Raw genomic sequence first — 23,548 nt, 5'->3', positions numbered from 1 at the left:
ATAACTCTTGAATAGAAAGTTGAAATTGAATTTAACTCAGTTTATCAGGGATTTATTTGGTGCTATTCAGTATAATCCAGAGGCTACGGCTTACCTTGATGGCCTTCCATGTTACATGTGTTTTTCCCCCAGGTAAATCATCTTACCTTTGAAAAGAAGGTCCGCACCAGCATTTGTATGTGTGTGTCTGCTTGAAAGTTTTACTTCTGGAATAACCTCGTCTGAATCACGTCTGGTGCCCAAAATTCTCACTCCTCCATCTGTTTCCAGCCCTCACACATGTCACAGCAGGGGCACTTTGAAGTTCTCATTTGAGAATTTATCAGATGTCGCTCATGGTTATCAACCTTATTTACTGCATGCTGGCTATTTTAAATAATGGTGGTGGTACTGGTGTGTTTGGAGGGGGCTGTCTTGAAATTAAGGTACAAAACCGAATAAGAGGCATGGGTAAGTAATATAAAAATGCACTAAGAGGGGTTTGGGGTTGAGTTGATATCACTTATTTCATTTGATAGTCCTTTATAAGATGTCTTTCATTACAGTTTTCCTTCCGCCCATCATTTACCCAAGAGTGGGGCTTAAAAGCAGGAGCCAAAGCCCCTGACATACAAACACACTCAGGGGTCATTCTGACTCACAAAGTCACACGAGGTCAAGTCATAGCGATTTTACAAGCGCATAAACGCCCTGAGCTAGCATGTGTGAAGCCTGCCGGCAACTAAACCAACATGTCGTGACATCTTCATTCTAACTAAGCAGTTTCATTATTTACTGCAACCTGCTTTGGCACGATTTGGTCACGTAGCCAAGAAGCACAAAAACACAGAAGAAAGTACAAATACTAACTATAGAGAAAAGCTGTAAGTTAACAAAGCTTCAGACTTACTTCAAAAGGTCGTGGCTCTAAATTCAGTATATTTATGGGTGTAGTTTCACCACCCCTCAAATACAGGAGCCTCTTCAGGATTTATAGCTGCTCTAAATCAGGAATGAAGAACAGGACTCCAGTAAGGGCAAGCAGGGATATATTACATGTGACTCTTGAGAGCGAACTGTAAAATCTGTGAAATCATAAGGCTCTAGATATATTACGCTCTCTTAACAGAAGCTGTCATTACATGTCCTGCAATCAGTTTTCTTTGCATGACATTCAAACCATACCTGCACTTTCCTGCGAGCGCGTCTTTCGGCAGTGGCCCTCACAATGAAAATGTGATTACGTCCTCTTTAAACACCTGCAGATTGTTGCTGTTTACGGATTTCAGCTGTTGAAACGAGTCGATGGTTTCATAAACAGCAGTTCAGGACCACTTCACTGCCTTAGTTGCTCTTGTTGTTGAAATCAGAAGGTGCGGCAGAGCTAAACTGCTCACGCTGATAAATACGTGTAATTCACTCTATGAAGGAAAACGGCATAGAGTGCACAGTAAAATCCATTCATGAGGATTTCCTCCATCTCTGATTTTGCAGAAGGAGCTGAAAAGCGAATATGGACACGCTGCGACCCATGTGACCTGAACTCTGCGGTCTAATCACCTTAATATTCCACATCATTACAGCAAAAGAAAAAAACCCAACATTTGCCTTTTGACCAGCTGAGCTAGTTCATTTGTGTGGCACAAGGTGTTCACGCTGGTTCTTGTTTGAAATACTATCGACACCGGATAATCAAAAACATTCGACTCATCCTCCCCTTGCAGACAACACTTCATCAGTAGTCCTTGCATGAGGTCTGTCTGTAGTCCTTGATGTCCACTACACAGGCTGTAGCAACATAAGAGCCTGTGCTATTTCTGCTATCATGCGAGGAGGTTTAGGTCTTTTGTTTTTGTTTCTGCTGGATATACCGAAACCTTTAACATCAAATCTTGCAGCAAACCCGGGTTTCAGGCACAGCAAGTAGCAAATATGGAACACGAGGGCAAACACAGACACAACTTTTAAAATGGAGGCATATCTGTGACAAATTAAAGCCTGCTCAAACCAAGATGCTCACATACCTCTAGTCACATCTGCCACGGTCACATTAGAGACTACCAACAAAAGCACAAAACAATAAATTTTCCATGAACAATAGTCTCTGGTTATAGACCACTGCACTGGAGAGTGATAAGATAGATTTGTTTTCCCATATTTGGGATTTAGAGAAAAGACTTGATAAGGTTATCAGAACATGTTGTGTAGATTGTTTGGGATATACCCGCATGATTCTACCAGGGCAAGAACAAAGCGAGACAAAGCATGACGGTAAAACAGAAGACAGACAGAGACATGTGGGTAAATGACTAATCTAAGGGTGCCTGAGATACGACCGAGCAGAGAGCTCGTGGGACCCGTGTGAATTCCCGTTATCCAGAAAGATCAGCCCAGAGAATGATGGGACAAGGTAGGTTTCACACTAAGTCTGAGGCTCTGTCATGCTGAACCACTCTCTCAGACAGGCCTGAAACCCAATTAAAGACCATATTAGAGGTTGAGCAGCACATCAAGAAACACAGTCTTGTTGTTTTGTAGCACAGGACTGGAACACTCGTGGCTTAATTAAAGCAGTAACTGTATTTGCAACAGGAACCTCTTTGCTTCGGTTTAGAAAGAAAGAAAAAATTACCACAGAAAGCTTGTGGAAATGTGTGAGAAATTTGGGGGTAAATTGCTTTATGAAAGACACTTCAGCATCGCCGCCATGACTGACATGGCATTGTATCTGCTGTCTGAACTGTCGCATCTCTGTCGTGGCCCCAGATCTGGGCACGACTTATGGATGGTGACAGCAAACAACAAACTAATGATGCTTTCCAAGGTTATCTCCGCATAAATAGCCTTTAAGAAGAATGCTGACGCAGCAGTCCAAATCCACTAGCGCAGGCTACTAGGAAGCTGTTAAAAACCTTTAGCAAGGGCAACGAGTTAGCAATCACAGATTTTGGGTTAGTGGAACATCCTTAAACTGCCTCAGTAGCCAGGTGAAGGGAATGTCAGTGTTTGGGTGGGAGAAAGGAGAGTGCCAAGATGTCAGCGCTTCACCATGCTTGTGCATGACAAACACCAACCTGGAGCCAGCTGTGACAAAGCCCTAATCCAGAAAATCCCTCCTTCCTTTGCTGAAAATCCTAATGAGGATTTGAAGTACTCGGCAGGGAGGAGACCCGGGGGCTGTGGTTACACCTTGCCACTGCTTGCTCTCCCAGTCATTGTCTCCTTATCTCCTTATTGGCCAAGCCTGGCTGGCGATGAAAGAGACATGACAGCATGGTGGGCCTTCGTACACAGGCCCCACGCCTGCCTGGCTCCGCGGGGAGCCAGATTCCACAAACAAGCAGTCTGCCACAAAAAACCAGGATGACATCACACAGGAGGTAGAAAGACAAAACCAACAGAGGTTGGTTTAGACACACGAGATAAAAGGAAATTTTAAAAAATCCAGCCCTTTAGCCTTTACCGTTTTGCTTCAACAATAAGCAAATTGGAAAGTATGAAAACTTAGCATTTCAGAAAGTAATTATGCAAAAACTGATTTGTCTCTGTTAACAAATTAGGTATGGGCCAATGTTTTCAAAGGCTGGCTCATAGCTAAATGCCAAATTAAGTGATCAGGGGACTGGAGCATGGTGGCGCAGCGGGGTGCTATTCTTTTTCCACGGACACAACCGACACAAACGAGTATTCAAAAAGGGAAAAAATGGTTTACTCATTTAACAGAGTATTCTCTTTTTATTTTTAAGACAACTTAGAAAGAGGCATCTGGCACTGGGCAGAATGAATGGCTAATGATTAGTCTGAGATACAGTATGTGTGCCTTTAAAGGCCGGGCTTATGATAACAGGATTTATAGTTTACCTGATTGGATTTACCTGTTAGATAGTTATCTTCTTATCTTCTTGCCCTAATGCTGGTCAGTAAGACACTGGGGCAGAAAAAAGGGAACAACTTGGAAAATAAAAAGATAGCAGCCTGCCATCTTAATGAAGTTATAAAAACAGGCTTTTATGGTTACAAGAAAAGGCTAAATGGGTCAAATAGGTGGTGCCAGAGCACTGGGAGGAGTCGGGTCCTGCCCTTGCAGGTCCTGGCTCACATTATGCCGCGGGCTTTTACTTCTAGCAATTACATTTTCAAAACACCTTGATTATTTCTCTCCACTGACTTTGGTGTGACAGCTTTTAAAACCCTTCTCTTTTCATTTCACGCGGTACAATAACAGGCCCTTTCTTGCTGCCCTTGAGAAATCTCAAGTACTTCAAACATTTTAAGCATCGAGGAGAAACTAGCGTGGTTCCAGGGTCTGTGACAGAAACGGGAATTCTCAAGCTTGTTTTCCACTTTTGCCACTGAACAAACAGCTTTTATTATAGTGCAATGGAAGAGAAAATAACCGAAGTTTAATTTTTGTTGCATAAGGTCGACATGACCTACTTGAGATTGTTTTTCGTATGTTTGCTTATACATCTACAAAACATGATCTGTAACATCTGTACACTGTGAAACTGCGAAAATAAAACTAAACAAACTTCCCAAAAAGCTCCCAGGAAAGGGAGTTTCCTGATTAACTGTTGATAATAATTTCAAACCAACAATGGCGTATGAAGAACAGTGTGGGGACAGGCGAGTGTGTTGCAACTTTCGCCCTCCACCCTCCCATCGCATTTCTAAAACTGCTCTTCAGTTCGGCCCCGTGTAATTCCAACAATCATCGGGAAACCTCTGAAGAGAGCGTGCGGCTGAGCTAGGTGTGAATTGTTATTCTGTCACTGATACATACAAATCCTTTCAACCCCACCAGAATTCACTAAATTATTTTGAAAGATATGTGAGCCAATTTAATCATGTATTGCACGGGTAAATCACGACTGGTTTTTTTTTTTTTTGTTTTTTTGCAAAAAAATATTATTACTTCGTAAATTACACCTTCACCTCATTTTAGGTGGGTTGTCATGGTGATATCCACAGGGAAAGCCAATGGGACAAAAGGAAATAAACCCGATACTTTAAAGAAGACCACTGTGAACGTGAATGTTGTGCTGATGCAAAACAATATGACAAACAGACAGAAATACACAGACAGACAGACAGACAGACAGATAGACAGATAGATAGATAGATCAAATGAATGCTATTAATCACTGTGTTTAGATCGCCCTCGCTCTGTTTCACAAGGTAAATTAAAGACTGTAAACATAATTAATTAGTGGAAGGCAAAACATGCATCGAGCATTGTGAATATTAATGTGTGAAGCCTGACGCTCACCTATAAGCTGAAACCAGTGCTGCTGGTGTCTATGGCAGAATTCCTACGAGCTCTTTCTATTTTAAAAGGGCATTCCCACACTTCAGTATTTCACTTCCATGAATTTAGGGGGAATTCAAAAGGTCAAAATTAATTCACCAGAGGCCAAGATATTTTTGTCAAGTCTTTCCTTCTTAATTTTTTTCCCACTTTTTCCAGTCGCTCTCCTTTCGAACTGTCTTAATGGATTGAGTACTAGTTCTTATGCTAAATTATTTTCACCTGATGTCTCTCTCTCTAATAAAGGTGAAGCTAAATTATAGACGGAGAGCAAAAAAAAAAAAAAAAAGTCTATATTATAACCAGCACTGGTCTCATATCATCGTGAGTGATCGTAGTATCTATGTCCTAACGATGCCTGTGTGGGCTTTTGTGCAGTATTGTCTGAAACGTATGTAACAAATCAATTTTGGAAATTAATGCTGCAGAATAGGCTGAGGAGGGTGCAAGTCTGAGAGGTGAGGATGTGAAGGGGAAAAGAAAAAAAACAACAGGGGGGAGAAATGAGCCCAGGAAACACGGTGAGTCAGAGGAGCAAATACAGATATTCATGAAGAAGAAAACGTGAAGGAATGAGACAGATGGTCAGTATCAGGATTGGCTGTGTGTATGAGTCTTTCTTTAGATACAACAAAAAAGAAAAACTGGAAAACTAACTTTAAACTATTTACAGCACTGCACTAACCCATTTAATTCAATTATAAAAATGCATTAAAAAGATATTAGGGGTAGACGCAGTTTAATGAAGCATGTTTACTTGAGGATATTGTTTGTAATGAACTGTTTCTGGGCTGAGATGGGAAAAAGGAGAAGGTGGGTGGGGGGCTCGGGGAGGAGGCTAACCAGCAAGAGGAAAAAGGTGAATGACAAATGCCATGTTATTAATAAACGGGGCTATTTATTTGTTTTAGAGCCCGTTCTCCTCCCCGATTCTGGACACATTGTCATGTCTGTCTCTTCTGCCAGAGTGGACTCACGCAGCACATGCAGTTCACTCCTTTGCACTGTTGTAGCAGATGTATCTTAAAAAATCATTAGTCTATCAACAAGATTTATTGCAAACCCTGCTGACTGAATTTTACAGAGCACCCGGTAAACACCAGAGGCAATGCAACATGGAAAGGAAAACCTCTGAGGTTTTCCTAAATAGATTAACGTGTATATACACGGGTCTGGTAATTGCTCTTTGCCTGAGGTTCAGAATTGGGGTTTAGTAAAGTGCCAATATTTGAGGAAAACATATAGATTTGTATGTGCGTGCATGTAAAGACAGTGCAATCATTTCCCCGACTCTTTCCCATACGGTTTCACATTTCTTACATGAACTGAACCCAGGTGATACATGAGAAGACCATATGGTAAAGCACATCGTGCCAGTGTGACCCGCTACAGTGTAAATGAAGGATCTTGAGAAATCATTACCTTGAAAACTTGAATGAGTAATCCTACATTATTAAGTTTTTTAAGAAGTAATAAAGCAGGTATAGCGAGCAGTTGGCGAGATCTTAAAACAGTTGGCAGCAGTGAACCAAAATCTGTAAAGACTCATCTTATACCGCACTAAAAAGATGCCAACCTTGGTTTATTTTAAATCCAATAATCAAACGTCTAAAGTAAAGCACCTCTAGTCTTGCGATTAAACACTAATAAGTAGAGGATACAGTTTATGAGATAAGGCTTGGACGCATAAATCTTGTAATTACGATACAGCTGAGAGTGATTTAATCAAAACTTAATGCAGTATGATTAAAACACATTCAAGCTTTATATTTTTTGAGGTGTGAAATCTGTGTGCCTGCCTGCCATGAGACAGAACATTTTAGTGAGGAATTTAAAAATGGATCCAGCTCTGATGCCACTGGGAACAACTGACGCTTTCAAGCAGAAAATCTCAGACAAATCACAATTTACCAACTAATGAAACCACTCAAGATTATCCCCCATCCGCCTGTGCCCACTGTCCTCCAAGCTGCATTACTTACACAAGCAGTGACTGCACTCAGAGAGCAGATTTGGCTTCAGTCACAATGTAACTGCTTATGCTATATGCAATAGAAAACAATAGCATTAAAAAAATAAGAAGTTTTTTATGTGAGCCTGAAAAAAACAACAACACACTTTTTCAAAAGACACTATTAAAAAAAACAAACACTAGCAGTATGTTTTTGATGAAAGCGAGAGGAGCTACTTACCCTCTGTGGAGTGTACTTGGGCTAGAGTGATGAGAAACCAGCAGAAAGTGGGTAGTTTCCACAGGGAGCAAGACATGGTGCCAGGTGTTGATGTTGTGTGGCAGATTTGTGTTGTGACTAACAGCTTCTGATTAGAAAAGTCCAAGCCAAGTGGTCTCAGAGATGCTCATCATTGATCCTCTAACCTGCAGAGAAGACAAAAAAAAAAGACATTCCCTTCAGCAGTGATAATAATTCAACGTGCGAGCTCTGTCCTTGTGTGATTTCACAGTGGAATTCATCCTGTAACACTCATGTCACAAGGCACTTGATGCTGCATATACATCCCAGTGCAGAAATGTGACAACTGTGAAATGCCACAAACCCCGTGCAAGCCACTAAAATAAGCCCAGAAGTTCAATAATCCTGCAAAGGGAAATCCCTTGATGGCAGCTCAATGCTAACCATTTCCCCGGCAGGGAAGGGTGGGGGTGAATCGTTGTGTGTGTGTAGGTCGAGGGGGGGCTGAGTGGGATCAGCACCATGATCAAACAGACAGATCCCGCCCTGTCCACCTTCCACCTTCTCAAGACCTTTAGCCAAGTGATGCTAACCTAATCAAAGCTGTGTCAACTTGTATTTTTCTGTTCCTGTTTCAAAGAATACATTCATGCCTTTTGAACATTGTTTAAACCCCTTTAAATTACCTATTTTTTTTGTTGGGCCACTGTCTCACGGCACAAGTGACATCACTTTGATGTGCTAAAACGTCGCACCTTTATCTTCCTTCGCTCTCCGCTGTGCACCAAAAGCATCTCGCCGACCGAGTAAAAAATCTGTTGACTCCTCCTGACCAGCTGTAAACTGACACGGAGTAAAACGCTACAGCCACGTGGTGGAAATGCTAAAGTAACTGACAGTAACATTTAGTGCTAGAAATATTAATGATAATAGCCCGGATAGCATCAGCCAAAAAGCTTTCCATGCAGCTCCAATCGCATTGGTTTGCATTGTCATTGTTGTTGTTGTCCATTTCAGAGGTGGTTTTCTTAGATATGGGAGCTGTTTTCACATCCGGTTATTTTTAGGAGGGTTGCACATGTAATGAAACGATCAGCAATGCACATTTTAGGTAAAAATGTAGAAGTAATGAAGCTACTTTTGGCCGGGGATGCACTACTGGAATTTCACTTGTATCCAAGCGGGGCTCTACTTCTGTTTGAGTGATATTTTATGACTCTTCCCCCCCCCCCGACAAACAAACAAACACTACCAAGCAAATGGTCACTTCTCTGTGTTGTGACTGACCACAAACCACCTTATCTCTCCACCCCCCGCCCCATCCCTTACATCTCTCCAAACCAAAATTCCTGTCTCCCCAGCCCATCCATACCTGTCTCTGCTGTACGAGTCTGAATGTTTGTTTTTGCTCTCTTTCGCTACAAAAGCAAATGGCCTCCTCCCCGCCACAGATACAGCGTTGAAGCTGTGTAGGGTGAAACCTAATGCCTACCTGCGCGCCCAGGCATGCGTTTCACAGAACTAACGGCTCCCTTTTGTCTGTGTGTTTACACTGCTGGGCTAAGCTCAATCCTCTCACTCCCATGGACCATTAGCACATTCACCATGGGATATGGCATCACTCTGGCAACAAGGCTCATAGGACCCCATTAGAAACAGGTTTTTTTTCTTTTTTAGCACATTCAAAAACACAGTTCCATTTTTTTCTGTCCGAGTCTTCAGCCTGCAATTGTTAGTTAAGATTCAAAGGACTGAATGTTATCCGTTATACTTGCAGCTAACAAGAAAAGACCGTGAGGAATTTTGTTTGTCATGTACAGTCAGAACTGCAAAAATCGGCTTCAGCTGCCTCCTCCACACTGGAGAATATCCGCGGCCCGAAGGGTCTTTGATCTATTTTGTCTGAGTTCTCAGACAGTGTAATAATTTATCACTGAGAAAACATGCAGAGCGCACACATTAGCCAACAAAGTTATAATTAAACCTGCCATAATCAGCTCATCTAGTATGACATTGTGCCTCACCTGAGACCTCTAATTTTAGAGCCATTTAAAAGAGGTTAACAGGAGCAGAACACACACAGCCACCGGGTATTTAGTTTCAATGGAATAATATGCAGTCATGAGGCTTAACAAATGAAAGTTGATCAAACATGTTGGATTCCAATAAAACTCTGACCCTTTTTTTTCTTTTAGTTTTTTTTAAATCAGTTCACGCGGCAAAAATTCAATTTATCAGCGAGTGGCGACACATAATCAGCCTATAAACTCAAGGTCCAAACGTACGGCGTCATCAGATCTTGAGCTGATCGTCTAACAACAAAGCTGGTGGATAGTGACCATATTAGCTTCATCTTAGCCTCATCGCTTACTGTTTTGTCCACTTTTGCCAAAACTCACAGAGACATCTACGTGTGTTGAGCGGTGGATGATGGTAATCAGTCCTTAAAACTAATACACTATGAACACTCAGATGAAATTAACAGTTTAACAAAATTAGGCTCCTTAACAGGATCATTCATAATTTACTCTTGTGTTTTAGCGTTTAATAGCGAAATATATTTCAAGAGGAATATGTGCACATGGAGAAGGCGACATTCAGGCGCTAACCCTGGAGGCGTTAGCTGTAAAAAATGAAATCTGTTAAAAATTTGTTTTATTACACGAAAGCGCTTCCGCTCTTGTCACCAAATGCCATTGTCAACAAATGTAGTCTCACTTTGCACCAGGTTCACTCTGTGACCTCTGTGTGGGCACCAGGCTCGGGAAACAGAAGCTTCTGGATGTACAGTATGTGCCGCGTGCAGTTTCAAAGACTGGCACTAGTCCTGCTCAGCTTACATCCTTGACAAGACGCTGCGACCTACTTAATGTGTTCGTTCCGATAACCGGTCTATTGGCTTCCTATGGTGAATTAGTAATTTTTCCCTTTACAGTCGCTTTATTAGCTGATGCACCAACAAACGTATCGAGTGATCGTTTAAGTCAAATCAGGTCTAAATAAACTGTTATAGCTCGAGTTGACACTTTATGCCAAACTTTATGGTCAAAATAGGTTAAAACATGCATTTTGGTGGATCCGTGTCTTCTTCATGTAAACAGGCTGCTCTCAATGATTTATTCTTACTTCCTTGTCATCATTGCTTAGTGTAAAAAAGGGAGACGGCGCGCTCACACCCCCTGTGTCAGAATGCTAAGACAAAGACGGGGTGCCTTTAAACACTTTGCCTTGAAGGCAGCGTAGACCCCCTGCCACAAAAGGAAAAGAAAAAAAGGACGACTGTAGATCCGCGGTACACGGGGACGGGTGTTCTGTAAATCGACGATAACAGTCCTATACTTTAATATATTTTGTATCATGCTGTGAGTGTTTAACATGCTGAGACACCAAAGGCGCAGGCTGCAGGAAGACTGCCTGGCTGCCGTTCTCCTCATTAAACATGCTGAGGTCTCCCCTCTCAGCTGGGGGTTTCTTTTCTCTCTCTTCGCCTTGTAACGGAAACTGCCGGTGATCTCATTTTGACCGTTTTCTCAAATAGCCCTTGACTCCGGTGTGATCTCAGAGCAGGTTTGAGCATCTCTATAACGCCGCCGCTGCGTCGTGCTGGAAGTTTGGACTCGATACTCAGGGACGCACAGATGACGAGCGCCGCTGTCGACGTGGGTCCTTCGACTTCACGAAATGCATGACCGTAGCAGTCTTCTGTGATTGTTAAGCACAGATTGCTAAAATGTCAACAAGCATCGCACTGCTTGGGCTAAATGTGAAGCCACTGCAGACAGATGTTTAAGTACTCTGAAAAATGTAGAAGCCACAGGGGCGTGAGCCCAGAGGCTTTAAACATATGTGTGCTTGATATACTGGCAATACAACAGAATGCTTTATAATCAACAACTGTGTGACAAAATTAGGAATTGCAGGAGCAGTTGGTCCTCTTAGGAAAAAAAAGAAATAAAAGGGCTTAGTGACTGGGAGGAAGGGGGTTATTAGAAGGGAGGGAGAGAGGATTGATTGAAAAGGACAGTTTGAAATTTAAATGCAGTGGGGGTCTGAAAACAAGAGGCAGATGTGAAAGAATGCTGGGCTTCTTAGACAAAGCTCCTGGTTGTCCCTCTCTAGCTGTTAGAGGGCCACATGAGAATAGAAGAAGAGTTGGGCCATTCTACAAAACGAGGTCTGGGAGAATGGAGGGGGGAGCCAGAATAAAGAACCTGAGTGGGGGAGTGGGACACGAGGTACAATGAGAGACTGACAGCTTGCAAGTCTTGCTTGACCCTTGAATTAGCCCCTGAGCTTTCAACAAACCTCGAGAAAGAGTTGGGATGTTAATTGTCACAGAACATCACAGGGATGCAAAGGAAGGGAAACGCAGGGCCAGATATTCACTGAAATGGAAATCAGAATCAACAGACCACCACACGTTGAATGCAGGGAAACACATTTGGTTTCTATTGGGCTTTCCCAAAAGTATCCTCATACATTAATTCATATATACTATAAGAACCCTGTTATCTGTTTCTCCTGCACAGTTCGAAAAAAAGACCAAAAAACCTGAAACATGGGGCTCAGTCAGAGAAAACTCAAGTCTCAAATGTGGAAGAAATGTCTTCTCAAAAGTGACTGTGTCCCTGCTTTGACACTGCTGAAACTTACATTTTGCAAGCGTAGAGATTGGGCTGGTGAGCAGATGAGTCTGGAGCCCCCCACTGAGTCGGATATAGGCCAGGAAGGAATCAAGGCTGACCTCTCTGCTGAGGGAATGATTGAGAGCAGAACAGGACCAGAGGAGCCGAGTGACACCCGACCAAACGCCGTGCGACTGCTGGTGCCCCGAACACGAGACCCGACCCTGACACGAGCTAAGCCAGTGAAATACCGGGTCAAACACGCATGCTGTGCGACAGGACTCCTCAGCAGCAGAGATGGTTAATGGAGCAGGGAGCGCAAAGCATAAGGGCGGAGAAAAACTGCATGGAAGATTATTTTTATTTTATTATTACTCTGCATAGTAATATAGCTGGAGATGTCTTGATTAGGACTGCTAGGACTTTTAGTCACACTGTCTCTGGGAGGCTAGCTTACTTGAAACTTTCATGTATTATCTTATGCATTTCATCATCTGAGAGCACATAAAACCAACAGTTTTTAGAATTTGTTGATCACAGCATTCGGATTAAACGAATCATTAGCCAGCTCTGATGCAAGCCACGCTGCACGGAAAAGGCAGTAGCATGCAAGAGGAGCAGAGAGTGTGACATAAGCGTGGTACTTGTCATGCTCACTGCTCTTAGTGTTTGCACCATTCATCATTTTTATGAGCCACTCAATTAATCGATTAGGGTACTCCCCACTGGTTAGGACATATGGCTACTAAATAAAGCAATCATGAGCCAAGCCCTGAAACACTCCAGCACTTCAATACATTCAAAAATAAATGGATCGTCTAGGAGAAAGAAAAGAAAGCAATGTTTTATTTTCATTTCCCTCCTTCGATGTTTTACTTGACAATATGAAAAACAAACAAACAAACAAAAAAGTATTTCTGGTCTGCCGTAGTCTTATAAGTCGAGAAGCGCCATTTTTATCAGTAAAGATTCCCTAATTTAAAAATGTCAACATACGATATGTTTCAATGAGTTCACATGGCACTTTTCCTCTGCATTTCTACGCACTCAGTGTTATCGCCCCCTCTGCTTGAATATATATTAAATCCATAGCCTCATAATCACTTTAGCAATGCAAGAAAAATCCTATTAGCGCTGAAAGATACCTACACCTGTCTGTCCACATGGATTATAGGCAGGTGATTTGCCACGGTAACAAAGTTTTAATACGGGTTCCATACATTTTTTTTGTTCTAATTTTGATGTTTTACTGGGAAGTGAAGTGGATTATCTCGAATGAAATTTCAAAATGTCATTTCCACTTGCTGATAGCACAAAACTATTCCTTTCAGGTCTGCAGAGATAAGAATGATTCAGCCAGGGCTGTTAAACGGTGTCTTTGCCAAATGTTCCTCCGCTTAGGAATTAATAGGCTGACATTAATACAGCAAGATAAATAGGCAGGTCAGGTAAGTGAGCCCTGCCATTATATGGGCATCTCATGGTGATAGTACCTGCCAATCAAGTCCAATAAGTCCTTGACAAGGTGTGATTCACCTTGAAATACAGAGAATGCATGCAGTATGTAGTGTATAGTCCCCTGTTGAGAAACCTGATCCAATTAGTGTGTGCACACATATACTTTGGAGGGTTGACGCCCTGAGAGCACATCAGGACACCATAAAAGATACATTTGTTGTGGTACTCAACATGCGATGGCAGAATGAGTCAGACAAATGGAGGCGTAAAGAAAACATGCTTCGGATTCAGCTCAGACACTTTTCAAAACCCTTTTTTTCCCCCATTTCGTCACTACTTCGTCTGTGCAAATATAATATTAATAATAATACAAATAATAATGCAGTGTAGTGAATCCAAATATACACACACAACTGTTGGAGTAAATCATTCGTGTCGCACGAACAAATAAATGCACAAAAGGTCAAAAATGTACTCGTTGGGTTAACGTCCGCTAAACACAACCAAAAGAGTTTGTGCACCTTTTTTTCTACGTATGAGTCACCTCTCATCTAAAACAACACGACCGTTTGCAAAAGAGGGACCAAGACCTTTTGGAAGCACAAGGCCTGGTTTTTAGTCTATGATAATAATGCGCTGTATTTACACGGATATGCACCAGTAAGCAGCTTTTGTGATCCTCTCCCCCCCTCCAAACTGAGCAGCTGAATGGGTAAAACCTTCGCTTCATCCTTCTATTAAGGACTCACCATCAATAATGCACTGTGATCGTGAGGCGTTATTAAACAGGATGATTAATTTTTAAGGCAGTGGGCAGCAACACAAAACACGAAGAAAGTAACGGAGACGACGACTTGTGAGAGACGCGTTTTCAATGGAGCAGCGTGAGCGTGAAAATAAGCCACTTATTTGCGACTTTTTTCATCTAGGCGACGAGGAGCACCAGAGAAACTGAAAAACGAAGGAATGTTTTCAATGCACCTCGACTGACGGATATGTCATTAAGTAAATACTTGGCATACGCTGAATTTACATTCCGGACAGTCTGCATCATCTTCTCCTTTGTGGCTTTTATGTTTAACAATGTCTTAATAGAAGCTTTTACTTGGAATCAACTCACTGTAGTGCCCCTAATACAATTTCTCTGCATTTGTTGATGCATCAGAGGCAAAAATTGGCAAAAATTGCATCAAATCCTGTAAAACTAGTTATTTTGTTACTGTGGAAATGTATATATTTTTGAAGAATGTTAATTCTCTCAGATTAGAGGCACTGTGCTTAATGTCTAATTAATACTTTTAACCTTTCTGTGGCTCAGGGGAAGGACAAAGCCAAAACCAAAAGGGCCACTGCATCATCTCAGTCATCAGCTAAATAGGAAGAGAAGCAATACTGCACGAATTATTTCAGCAGTGGAGTGGATGTACAGTAGTGTACTTCATCCGAGCGCATTTCTATCCCACTACTGCCGAAATCTATTTTCAATCTAAAAGATGGCATGAATGCCTTTGTCAGACAGGGGGAGCGGCGTATGTCAAGCTAAAACAAGGTATAGCGCTGTGTCTCGTCAGGAAGCTTAGACAAAAGAAGTGGGTGTAGTCTTTCCTGAATGCAATCACTTGTCAGCCCTAAATCTTCCCTCAGTACTGCCGTGACAGGTAATGGTGCTTTTTAAACTGATGAATGTATATTGGCCTTTTTTTTTTAAAGATACAGAAAATGTCTAAAAGGCATTTTGCTGCCGCTCACAAATGAATGTTTTACACACTCTGCTGCACAATAACACGAAACATATTTTCATTAAAAGAATGAAAAAGAGGTGAGACTTCATAGTTTGTTTTTTTTTAAAGAAAAGAAGCATCTAATATGGCATCTATACACAGCAGCACGACATAAGCCAGTAATTTGGGTTGCTTTGAATTTTTTGGGAGGCTGCTTCATTAGATTTCCTCGTGCCGTTCCAGTGTCACTACTCCTTGCCCTCTCCCCACCTTCAGCTGTGAAAGGGAGAGGACAGTTTCGGGGCTGAGCTTTCTCTACCGTCCTCATTTGCATAACATCAGCAGCGCGAGGGGGATTGTGATGCAAACAAGCCAAGATTGGCTCGTTCCATCTCCCCCAATTTTAATAACTAAGGTGTTATAGGTTCTCACTCCTGCCTGCTCACTGTACAATGGATCAGCCTTCTTTGAGACTGAGAGAGAGATTCGATTTTTTAAAATAGGTGGAAAAGTTTCAACGGCAGTTTGGATGATTAAAGAAAAGTTGCGTGCAGTTGACGTAAGAGCGGCGCTGCTGCTGCTGCACTTTGCCCGAATCTAAACACGTGGCACAGGAGAATAAAAAAAAATCTTCATTATGGGCGAAAACATCTCTTTTCACCAATGTTCCTCATTTCCCAACTGACCATGATTTGGGCTTGACATGAATAAAAAAAAAAATATGTAAATGAATCCGTGGCTTATGTTATCGTCCCCTGCCACCCACAGTAGGACAGCAGATACAGCAATCACTGCTTCTGCACCTTGTGTATGTTTAATATGTGTTTGTTCCTTTGTGATAACAAAAAAAAAGGAGGGGGGGGGATAAACAGGGCTTTCTTTTGTTGTTGTTTTTTTTTCTCCTTCGAATAACTGGACCAAAGTCAGGGAATCCAAAGACACAAGGAGAGAGAGAGAGCAGACAAATACAGGAGACTGTCAAGCGGACTGCGATAAAACATTCACTGTGAAATTATCTCCCTGTCATAAGGTCCTCCTGTTTTGAATACCAAAGGGATTCAAATTCCCAAACAAACTATGAGAGGTTGACCAATTTTGTGCTCTGCTAAACGATAGCGGTTTGCAGGGCAGGTTGTAGCTTTGAACCACCGCGGTTTGAGGTAGCAGGAAGCCGAGATTTTAATCTCCGCATGTCTGCATAGGTAATCCATTGAAGTGTAATTGCTACAGTTCTAAGTTATACAGAATAATGACAGAAGAATGAGACTCACTATGAATATGAAGTGAGTGAGAAAACAAAGTCCCCACAGCGGCAGAGAAGGCAACACTTTGACAAGGGCTCTTGCTGAGGAGGAAAACTATCCTCTGAAGAACAACAAGCGCCAATATGGAGGCTGATTTTTTATTTTATTTTTTATTTTAACAAGACGCACCATTCGGAGAAACACAATGAAGCGATCCGCGCAGATGAAATGTTAGGATTTATTCGGCTAAAGCGGCTAGCTAAGATGAACCTGTCCCTGTTAGCAACAGCATTTCATCTTCATGGATACCAAGGAGGTGAAAAAGAGGTGAATTTACAAAAGAGGAAACAGTTACGCATTTATGAAATTAATTAAAATGCATCTGAATGTGGAGCATGCAAACTTTCTGGAATTCCCACATTAAATATAAGAGATGCTACTTGCAACCTTTTGCTTTCGTGGCCTTTTTGCAGAAGTGTGTTTTCTTTTAATATAACTCTTTGCAAAAACATGAAAATCCAGGAAGCTTGAAAAGACTGGAAGGTGCAACCTAATACTGACTGTGGGTAACTCGTATATGTTTTTTAACACTGAAAACAAATGAGTATATGAAGGACTTAATGTTGTAAAAGGTAACTACAGAACAAAATCAATACATTTAGCAGCAATGTCATCCTCCTGGGTTTTTTTGTTTTTTTTTTTACACCAAAACGTCTGCAGCAACATTTAGCATTTTTTGAGCCTACTGCTGCGTGCTCCAATTGTATGAATTGTGTCTTTGTGCAAAACGTCTAAATTCACTTATTTAAATATCAAGCATGCACCTGAGAAAGTCTTATGGGCAGTGACTTTCAGAAAACGTCCCCAAGTAATGCTTGCACAATCCTGCTTTTTCCACACTGCTTCCACGGGAGCCTCGAGCCTTTTCAGGTGAGAGAATAAAAGATCCCTTTTTTTTCTTCTTTTTTTTGGCCCTTGCAGTAAACTGTAAAATGAGTAGGCGTTGCAGCGTCTGCAACATTCACCATCTCTCGCTGATTGTTAAAGCTCGGCTTTGGTGTCTGGAACCCACATTTCAACACCACCGTTTACGGAGCAAATGTTCGTCTTAGGTAGACCTTTAAAAAATAAATAAAAACAATCTAAACATTTAGGCAAAAACATACTACCTCACCCTGATACCCAGAGAGATGTTTTCAGGGAGCACAGAGAAACTTTTCCATCCTTTAGGCACGTCTCTGCCTTCTTGGAGTTGAGGCTTCTTGCCTACCCCCGGGCCGGGCTGATGGTAATGGCTGCAGGAGCCGCTTCCTGTCAGCTCACTCCAGACTCACTAGTAATCAGCTCGAGTTGATGAATGACAGAAATGCCACTGGCTCCACTTTTTGCAACGACAAAAAAAAAAAAAAGCACCAGTTTCTGCCCCCCCACCCACCCATTTGACTGTCCTCTTTACACAGCTTTTTTCCCCCCATTTCCATCAACTACTACAAAATAGCACTCATCACATTGGTTCAGCTGCTGATGCTGAAGCTAAAAATGAAACATGTGTTGCCGGGCACAGATGCAGTACTTGAGAATTTGTAGAGCTTGCTCAGAGCTTTCTGTCTGGTCATCATTTAACCTTGCTTTCATTTTATCACTGGGTGATTTATAAGGACGTGAACACATGTTCGCTTTAATGGTCCCAGTACAAAAACAGAGCTATAAAGTAGATAAAACTACTTTTTTTTCCCCTGCTTTGGCTTATCTGTGTTTATTTCTTAGCAGGTCATGGCACTTTTTGGCCTCATTTATCTCTTTTCATGCCACACACACACACACACACACACACACACACACACACACACGAAATATCCACCACACAAAACCTGACCTATTTTTTTTTTTCTTGAACAAACTAAAATTACACCTTTAAAAAATTTTGTTTATCCAGCAATAAATATGCTACTTTTTACACACCTCAAATTATTATTAATTTTTTTTGAGTTATTAAAGAAAAAAGCAAAGCGATAAAACTCTTAACTTGCACTATAAAGAGAAATCCACATATCGTTCAATTTTAATTTCTGAAATAATCAAAAATAATATATATAAAACTGTAGCAGCTTAAAAAAATGCATTATAACACAACAAAGAAGAACATTTTCGCCACCTACGGAGATACTGGACATTTGGCCGGTAATGAAATTTTAGCCTTAAATATTTATTACATGCTGTTATTGTTTGCGCTTATTGCAAAGAATCTATACGGTGAGCGTCCTCAGTTTTATTGCAGTTGTGCAACTAATAGCATTTCTCCTGCTTCTGCACGTCCTGCTCACAGTCACAACATAACAGATGTGAAGTATAAGCTGCAGTTCTCACACTCATCTTAATTACTTAAACCAGTTTGCTGGGGACTGAATTAGACAAACCGGTCGCTCTAATGGATAAAGCAGTCAGGGTATGTGTGATTTATAACAGAATTCACACCAGCAGAGCTGCCTCACACCTCATTTAGAAGGAGGCACGATGAATTATTAGGGCAGCCTGTATATGTATTTTTCCTGTGCAAATGCCAAAAAGATCAAATCGGTACAGAGACGCAGTGAGGTGTCAATATTAAGCACTCCAAATTTCATTATAAATACATGAATAATTTGACGTCTCCATCTACACACACACACACACACACACACACACACATTCAGGAGCAACTTCTCTGCAGTATTTAAGATGTTCATTACCTCACCCCCACGGCAGTGGAGGAGGAGTTGGATCCAACAGGCAGCAGTGAATGCCAGGCCTGGCACAGCTGTACAAGCAAAGCTGTAAAGAGAAGTCACCGGCCACTGTCGCTCAATCTTCCCCTGCGTTAATCCCACACTATCTGCATTCACGTCAGACCCATTCCTCACGTCCTTGCATTGCTTTTCACACCCCTAAGTTCAATTTGGCAGGAAAGTGGACACGTTGCATCACTTCTCCTGGCTGAAAATTCTCTCGGCATTGTTCCCCTCCAATAATCTTGTTTCTGAGACAGCATGATGGCTGTGTTATCATGTACAATCGATTCGCTAGTCATTTTCTGCAAAATATTTTCTTGCGTTCTCTTTCAGGTACTCACTGAAGCGTGTAAAGTGAACGCACAAACCTGAGTTTTACTCGTGCGTTTCTACACCAGAGCCCGGCTTTGTGACTTTTAACAGCGGCGCAGCAAATATGTGTACATATGAGATTTAAAAGCCTTTAATGCCCCTGAATCTCTTCGTAGCTGATCAGATCATCTTCTGAATGGCCTCGATACACAAACATGCGGCGTGTGTGTACAGAAGAGTCGGCTCCATTTATCTGCATTCATCCTTCACATTATCATGGAGAGACAGCTTGCTGTCATATCAAACCCCAGACTGTTCCTGTGGCTGGACAAATGCGCTGAAAAATGGACCCTCAAGTGTTGGCCACGTTTTACTAAACCAGCCCCACTATGTTTTACAGACATACAGAATTTCATACCCGAGCTCCAGCAGAACCAAATCCCGGCCTTCAGGGCAGAAACTTTATTTTAACATCTCTCTCTTTTTTTTGGGAGGACTGACATTTTGTCCTCTGTCTTCAAAATGTTTTCCCAAGAAGCTTCTCTTCAGTTGACCTAAGCGGAGACTATTGCCTCTGGCTTGTCACAGGGAAAAGAGTGATGCGGTTCTATGGGTAACAGAGAGGGAGGCTCTGTACTGAGACAGCAGCAGGTGCAGCTGTGACAGTTGCCGTGTTGTTGCTAGCCCCACACTGTAGTCAAGATGAGGTTCACAGATGTAGCCACTCAGTGCAGTGGTTTATTGGCTGCCTGAAACAATGCATCTCTGTCAAGAACAACTCCTCCTAAGGCCATTTCAGCCTAACAGTGCTGCGTATGAAACAAGGCGTAGAAAAAGCTCATTCTGACACACAAGGTCAATTCAGCTCCACAGCAACACAATCAAAGCTCCCCTCGCTGTGCCAAAAAGCAAAACAAATACCAACCCGGAGCAATCACGCTCAAACGTGGAGGCTTCAGCCACATTTTCATTTTCAGCGATGTGCATAATAATAATAATAATAATAATAATAACAATAAAAATATCAATAATAATTCCAGTGGCACCTTGAGATTTATGCTATGAGCATTATCACCATTTATCAAAGCATATTTGTGACTAATTATTAGCAGTGCTTCCCAAGTCAGCACAGTGCTACCTGAGGCTGCACTTTAGCCCACATGCACTGAGTAAAGTAATGGCACCCATTTTCCCGCGGCCCTTTTCATTTTTTTTTTTTTTCTCCCCTTGGACAAGAGAAAGCAAACCTGATTCTTTTCTTCAATTCAGATGCGAAGCAGTCCACAAAGTCCAGTCCAACCTTGTGTTTTGTTGAATCTGAGTAGTAGAGATCTGAGATAATATGACTATTGTTTTCCTGTAAAGCACCCAGTCTCTGCTTGTTCAATTACTGGAAGGAGCCTCAACGAGGGCGGTTAAATCATTTGCAGAGACATTATCTACGCAGAGAGAGAAAGACGGAGAAAGAGAGGGAGGGTGTGTGGCGGGGAGGGGGTGGGGGGAGGAGGGGAGAGCCGGCATAGGGGCCAAACTTTAGTTTGGAGAGGAAATAGAAACATTTTTGTGGACCACACATGGAGGGTGCTGCGAGGATAAAAGCAGCAGGATTCATGATTCACTGCAGGAAATTAATAGACTAATACAGTTCTCTGTTTCACTGCCAAAAACCACATAATAAGATAAAATTGTTTTCATTACAGGTGATGATGGATATCTATGTAGATTATTAAAATGTACACGCAATTTATGAGCGCGAGAGAGGCCGCAAAATTTCCTTCTTCCTCACATATGTCGCCTACAAACAAAAACCGACTCACGAGCACTCATCTGTCAGCGTGAGCAATCATTAAGAGATAATTTGATTGTTTTTTCAACCTCGGCTGTGTTTGATGTCTCTGGCATGGTAGCAATTGAACAGACAATTATTTTGTTGATTAGCTTAGTTTTTAGCAACTTACCATGCCTGTGATATTCCTCTGAAACTCCCAGACCAGACGCTCAACTCCATCTGACTTGGCAGCTACGTTACAAGAACAAAGCTTCTGCACTCCCTAACTACATACTGTAAAATAAAATATCATGAAAGAAAACCACCAACTTAACCAAATAAACGTATAAAATAAAATATGCAACGAGAGGGACGGTAAAAAACAAAACAAAAAACATGTTCTGTATTTGGCAGGACTTTAGCTGCAAATAAGGAAGTGCACCGTTTATGGGAGTGGATTTACTTGCAGGTCACTTTTAACACTGGAAACACTGCTGTGTGTTTTTAATGCATTCCAAAATGCTTCAATGTATAGTTTTCTGAATCACCTCCCAGTAGATCAATACCCAAACACTTAAGAAGAACTCTAAAACCAAACGTTCTCACATCCTCTTGTTCGCTCGACTACTGCTTTTTTAGATATATACATATATATGTATTGGTTTTAGTTCAGTGTTTCTGTTTCCTACAGATTTCTTTAAGAGGGTCCCGGTTCACTAGACTGCTAAACAGTAAGTCAACAAACAGGTACATAAATAATTTGGTATATTTAAAATGCAGCCCCAGAAGCAAACACAAATAAAAGCGCTGCCACTTGAACAAAGTAAAATTATATTGAAATGTTAAACACGACTTACCATTTTTGTTCGCTGCAAGAATGTCGGGCTGAATGTACTGAAGAACATCCATATCCCATTGTGAGATTATTTTTGAAAAAAAATAAAAGCAACTTTTCTTACTTGCAATGAGTCACAATTGTCAAGGACAACAGCAGCCTATATGGAGGAAATATATTGCTCTGGCGTGTTTACCCACACCATCCCTAAATAACAGCCCTGTCTTGTTGGAAAAGGGGCTTTTAAATGTGGATGTGCTTCGCTCGCCTATAATCCAGCCGAGACATTACTCCTTCCCCTGGCAGACGTCCGCAGATCCCCCCTCTCTCCCAGCCAGGCCTTGCTCTCCGCTGCTATGGCAGAGCCGCAATAACTGCTGTTTGCTTAGAGCCTTGCCTCCCAAGTTCTCCTCTGTCACACTGAAATTGAATATTTTCCCAAATAGTGTTGCAGCTGTGCACAGATAAGGACAAGTCCTGTTCACATAGCACAAAAATGAGACTGTGTGTGTGTGTGTGTGTGTGTGTGTGTGTGTGTGTGTGTGTGTGTGTGTGTGTCGTCTTCAAATTACAATAGGAATAAATGTAACAACTTATATATAAAAGCATCAAAAATAACCACAATGTCAGGTCTGAAAATTGAGAAATAATATTTTTGAATGATTTAAAAAAAACATAATTTATTTGCAATCTCCACTTTTTATATCTCTAAAGATTAATATAAAAAAATTTTTTTTTTTTAAATCACAATTTGTTGATCAAATTTCCACCCAGTGATCTCTTGGCAGAATTTTCTTTCACTTCTCTCTTTGAGTGACCTAAACACACATTGCTAATACGAGCAGTGTTTTGAACACATTGTAAAAAAGGCAAACAGAACAGCGTGCTACGCCCAGTCATCTTGTGACCACAGGACACACAAAAAAGGAGATTTTATGACCCAGTTTTGCACTTTGCACAGCCTTATCTCCAAATACCTTTCATAAAAAGAGATGCCAGATAAGCTAAGGGAGACTGCCACTTAGCCAGTGCAGACAAACCATCGTGACATCTATCGGCTAACGCTCATGCTGTTTCTCGTCATCAGACTTTGAATGGAGCCCTACTTTCCACTCGCAGAGTAATGTTCTGCTAGGAAATTATTTAGGCAAGCAGAAAGTTTCACCTGCCATTTCAGGGGCACCGAATCCCCCCGCTGCACCAGAGGCCTTTGGCAAGTGGAAACAAATGTTTCACAAAATGGCAGGGAGGGGAACACACTAGCGCACTAGCGTTTTACTGATTGCCAATCGTAAAATAAAATCAGTCATGAAAAGGGAGGTACACTGGCCCACCAAA

At 41.6% G+C, this 23,548-nt stretch overlaps 1 protein-coding gene across 13 annotated transcripts in view; it reads right to left on the bottom strand.

Annotated features, from left to right (window-relative positions):
- Positions 1-23,548, bottom strand: part of adgrl2a (adhesion G protein-coupled receptor L2a) — a 94,089-nt gene that overhangs the window by 65,185 nt on the left and 5,356 nt on the right. For all 13 annotated transcript variants that reach the window (XM_031756201.2, XM_031756203.2, XM_039598723.1 and 10 more), the window contains exon 2: positions 7,480-7,664. In XM_031756201.2, coding sequence (XP_031612061.1) covers positions 7,480-7,555 — 76 coding nt within the window. In that variant the 5' untranslated portion in view covers positions 7,556-7,664. The remainder of the gene's footprint in view (positions 1-7,479; positions 7,665-23,548) is intronic.

The sequence above is a fragment of the Oreochromis aureus genome, linkage group 15 (assembly GCF_013358895.1).
Source record: "Oreochromis aureus strain Israel breed Guangdong linkage group 15, ZZ_aureus, whole genome shotgun sequence".
Taxonomy (NCBI): domain Eukaryota; kingdom Metazoa; phylum Chordata; class Actinopteri; order Cichliformes; family Cichlidae; genus Oreochromis; species Oreochromis aureus.
The sequence above is the reverse complement of the archived record's forward strand: the minus strand, read 5'-3'. Positions and strand labels throughout refer to the sequence as shown.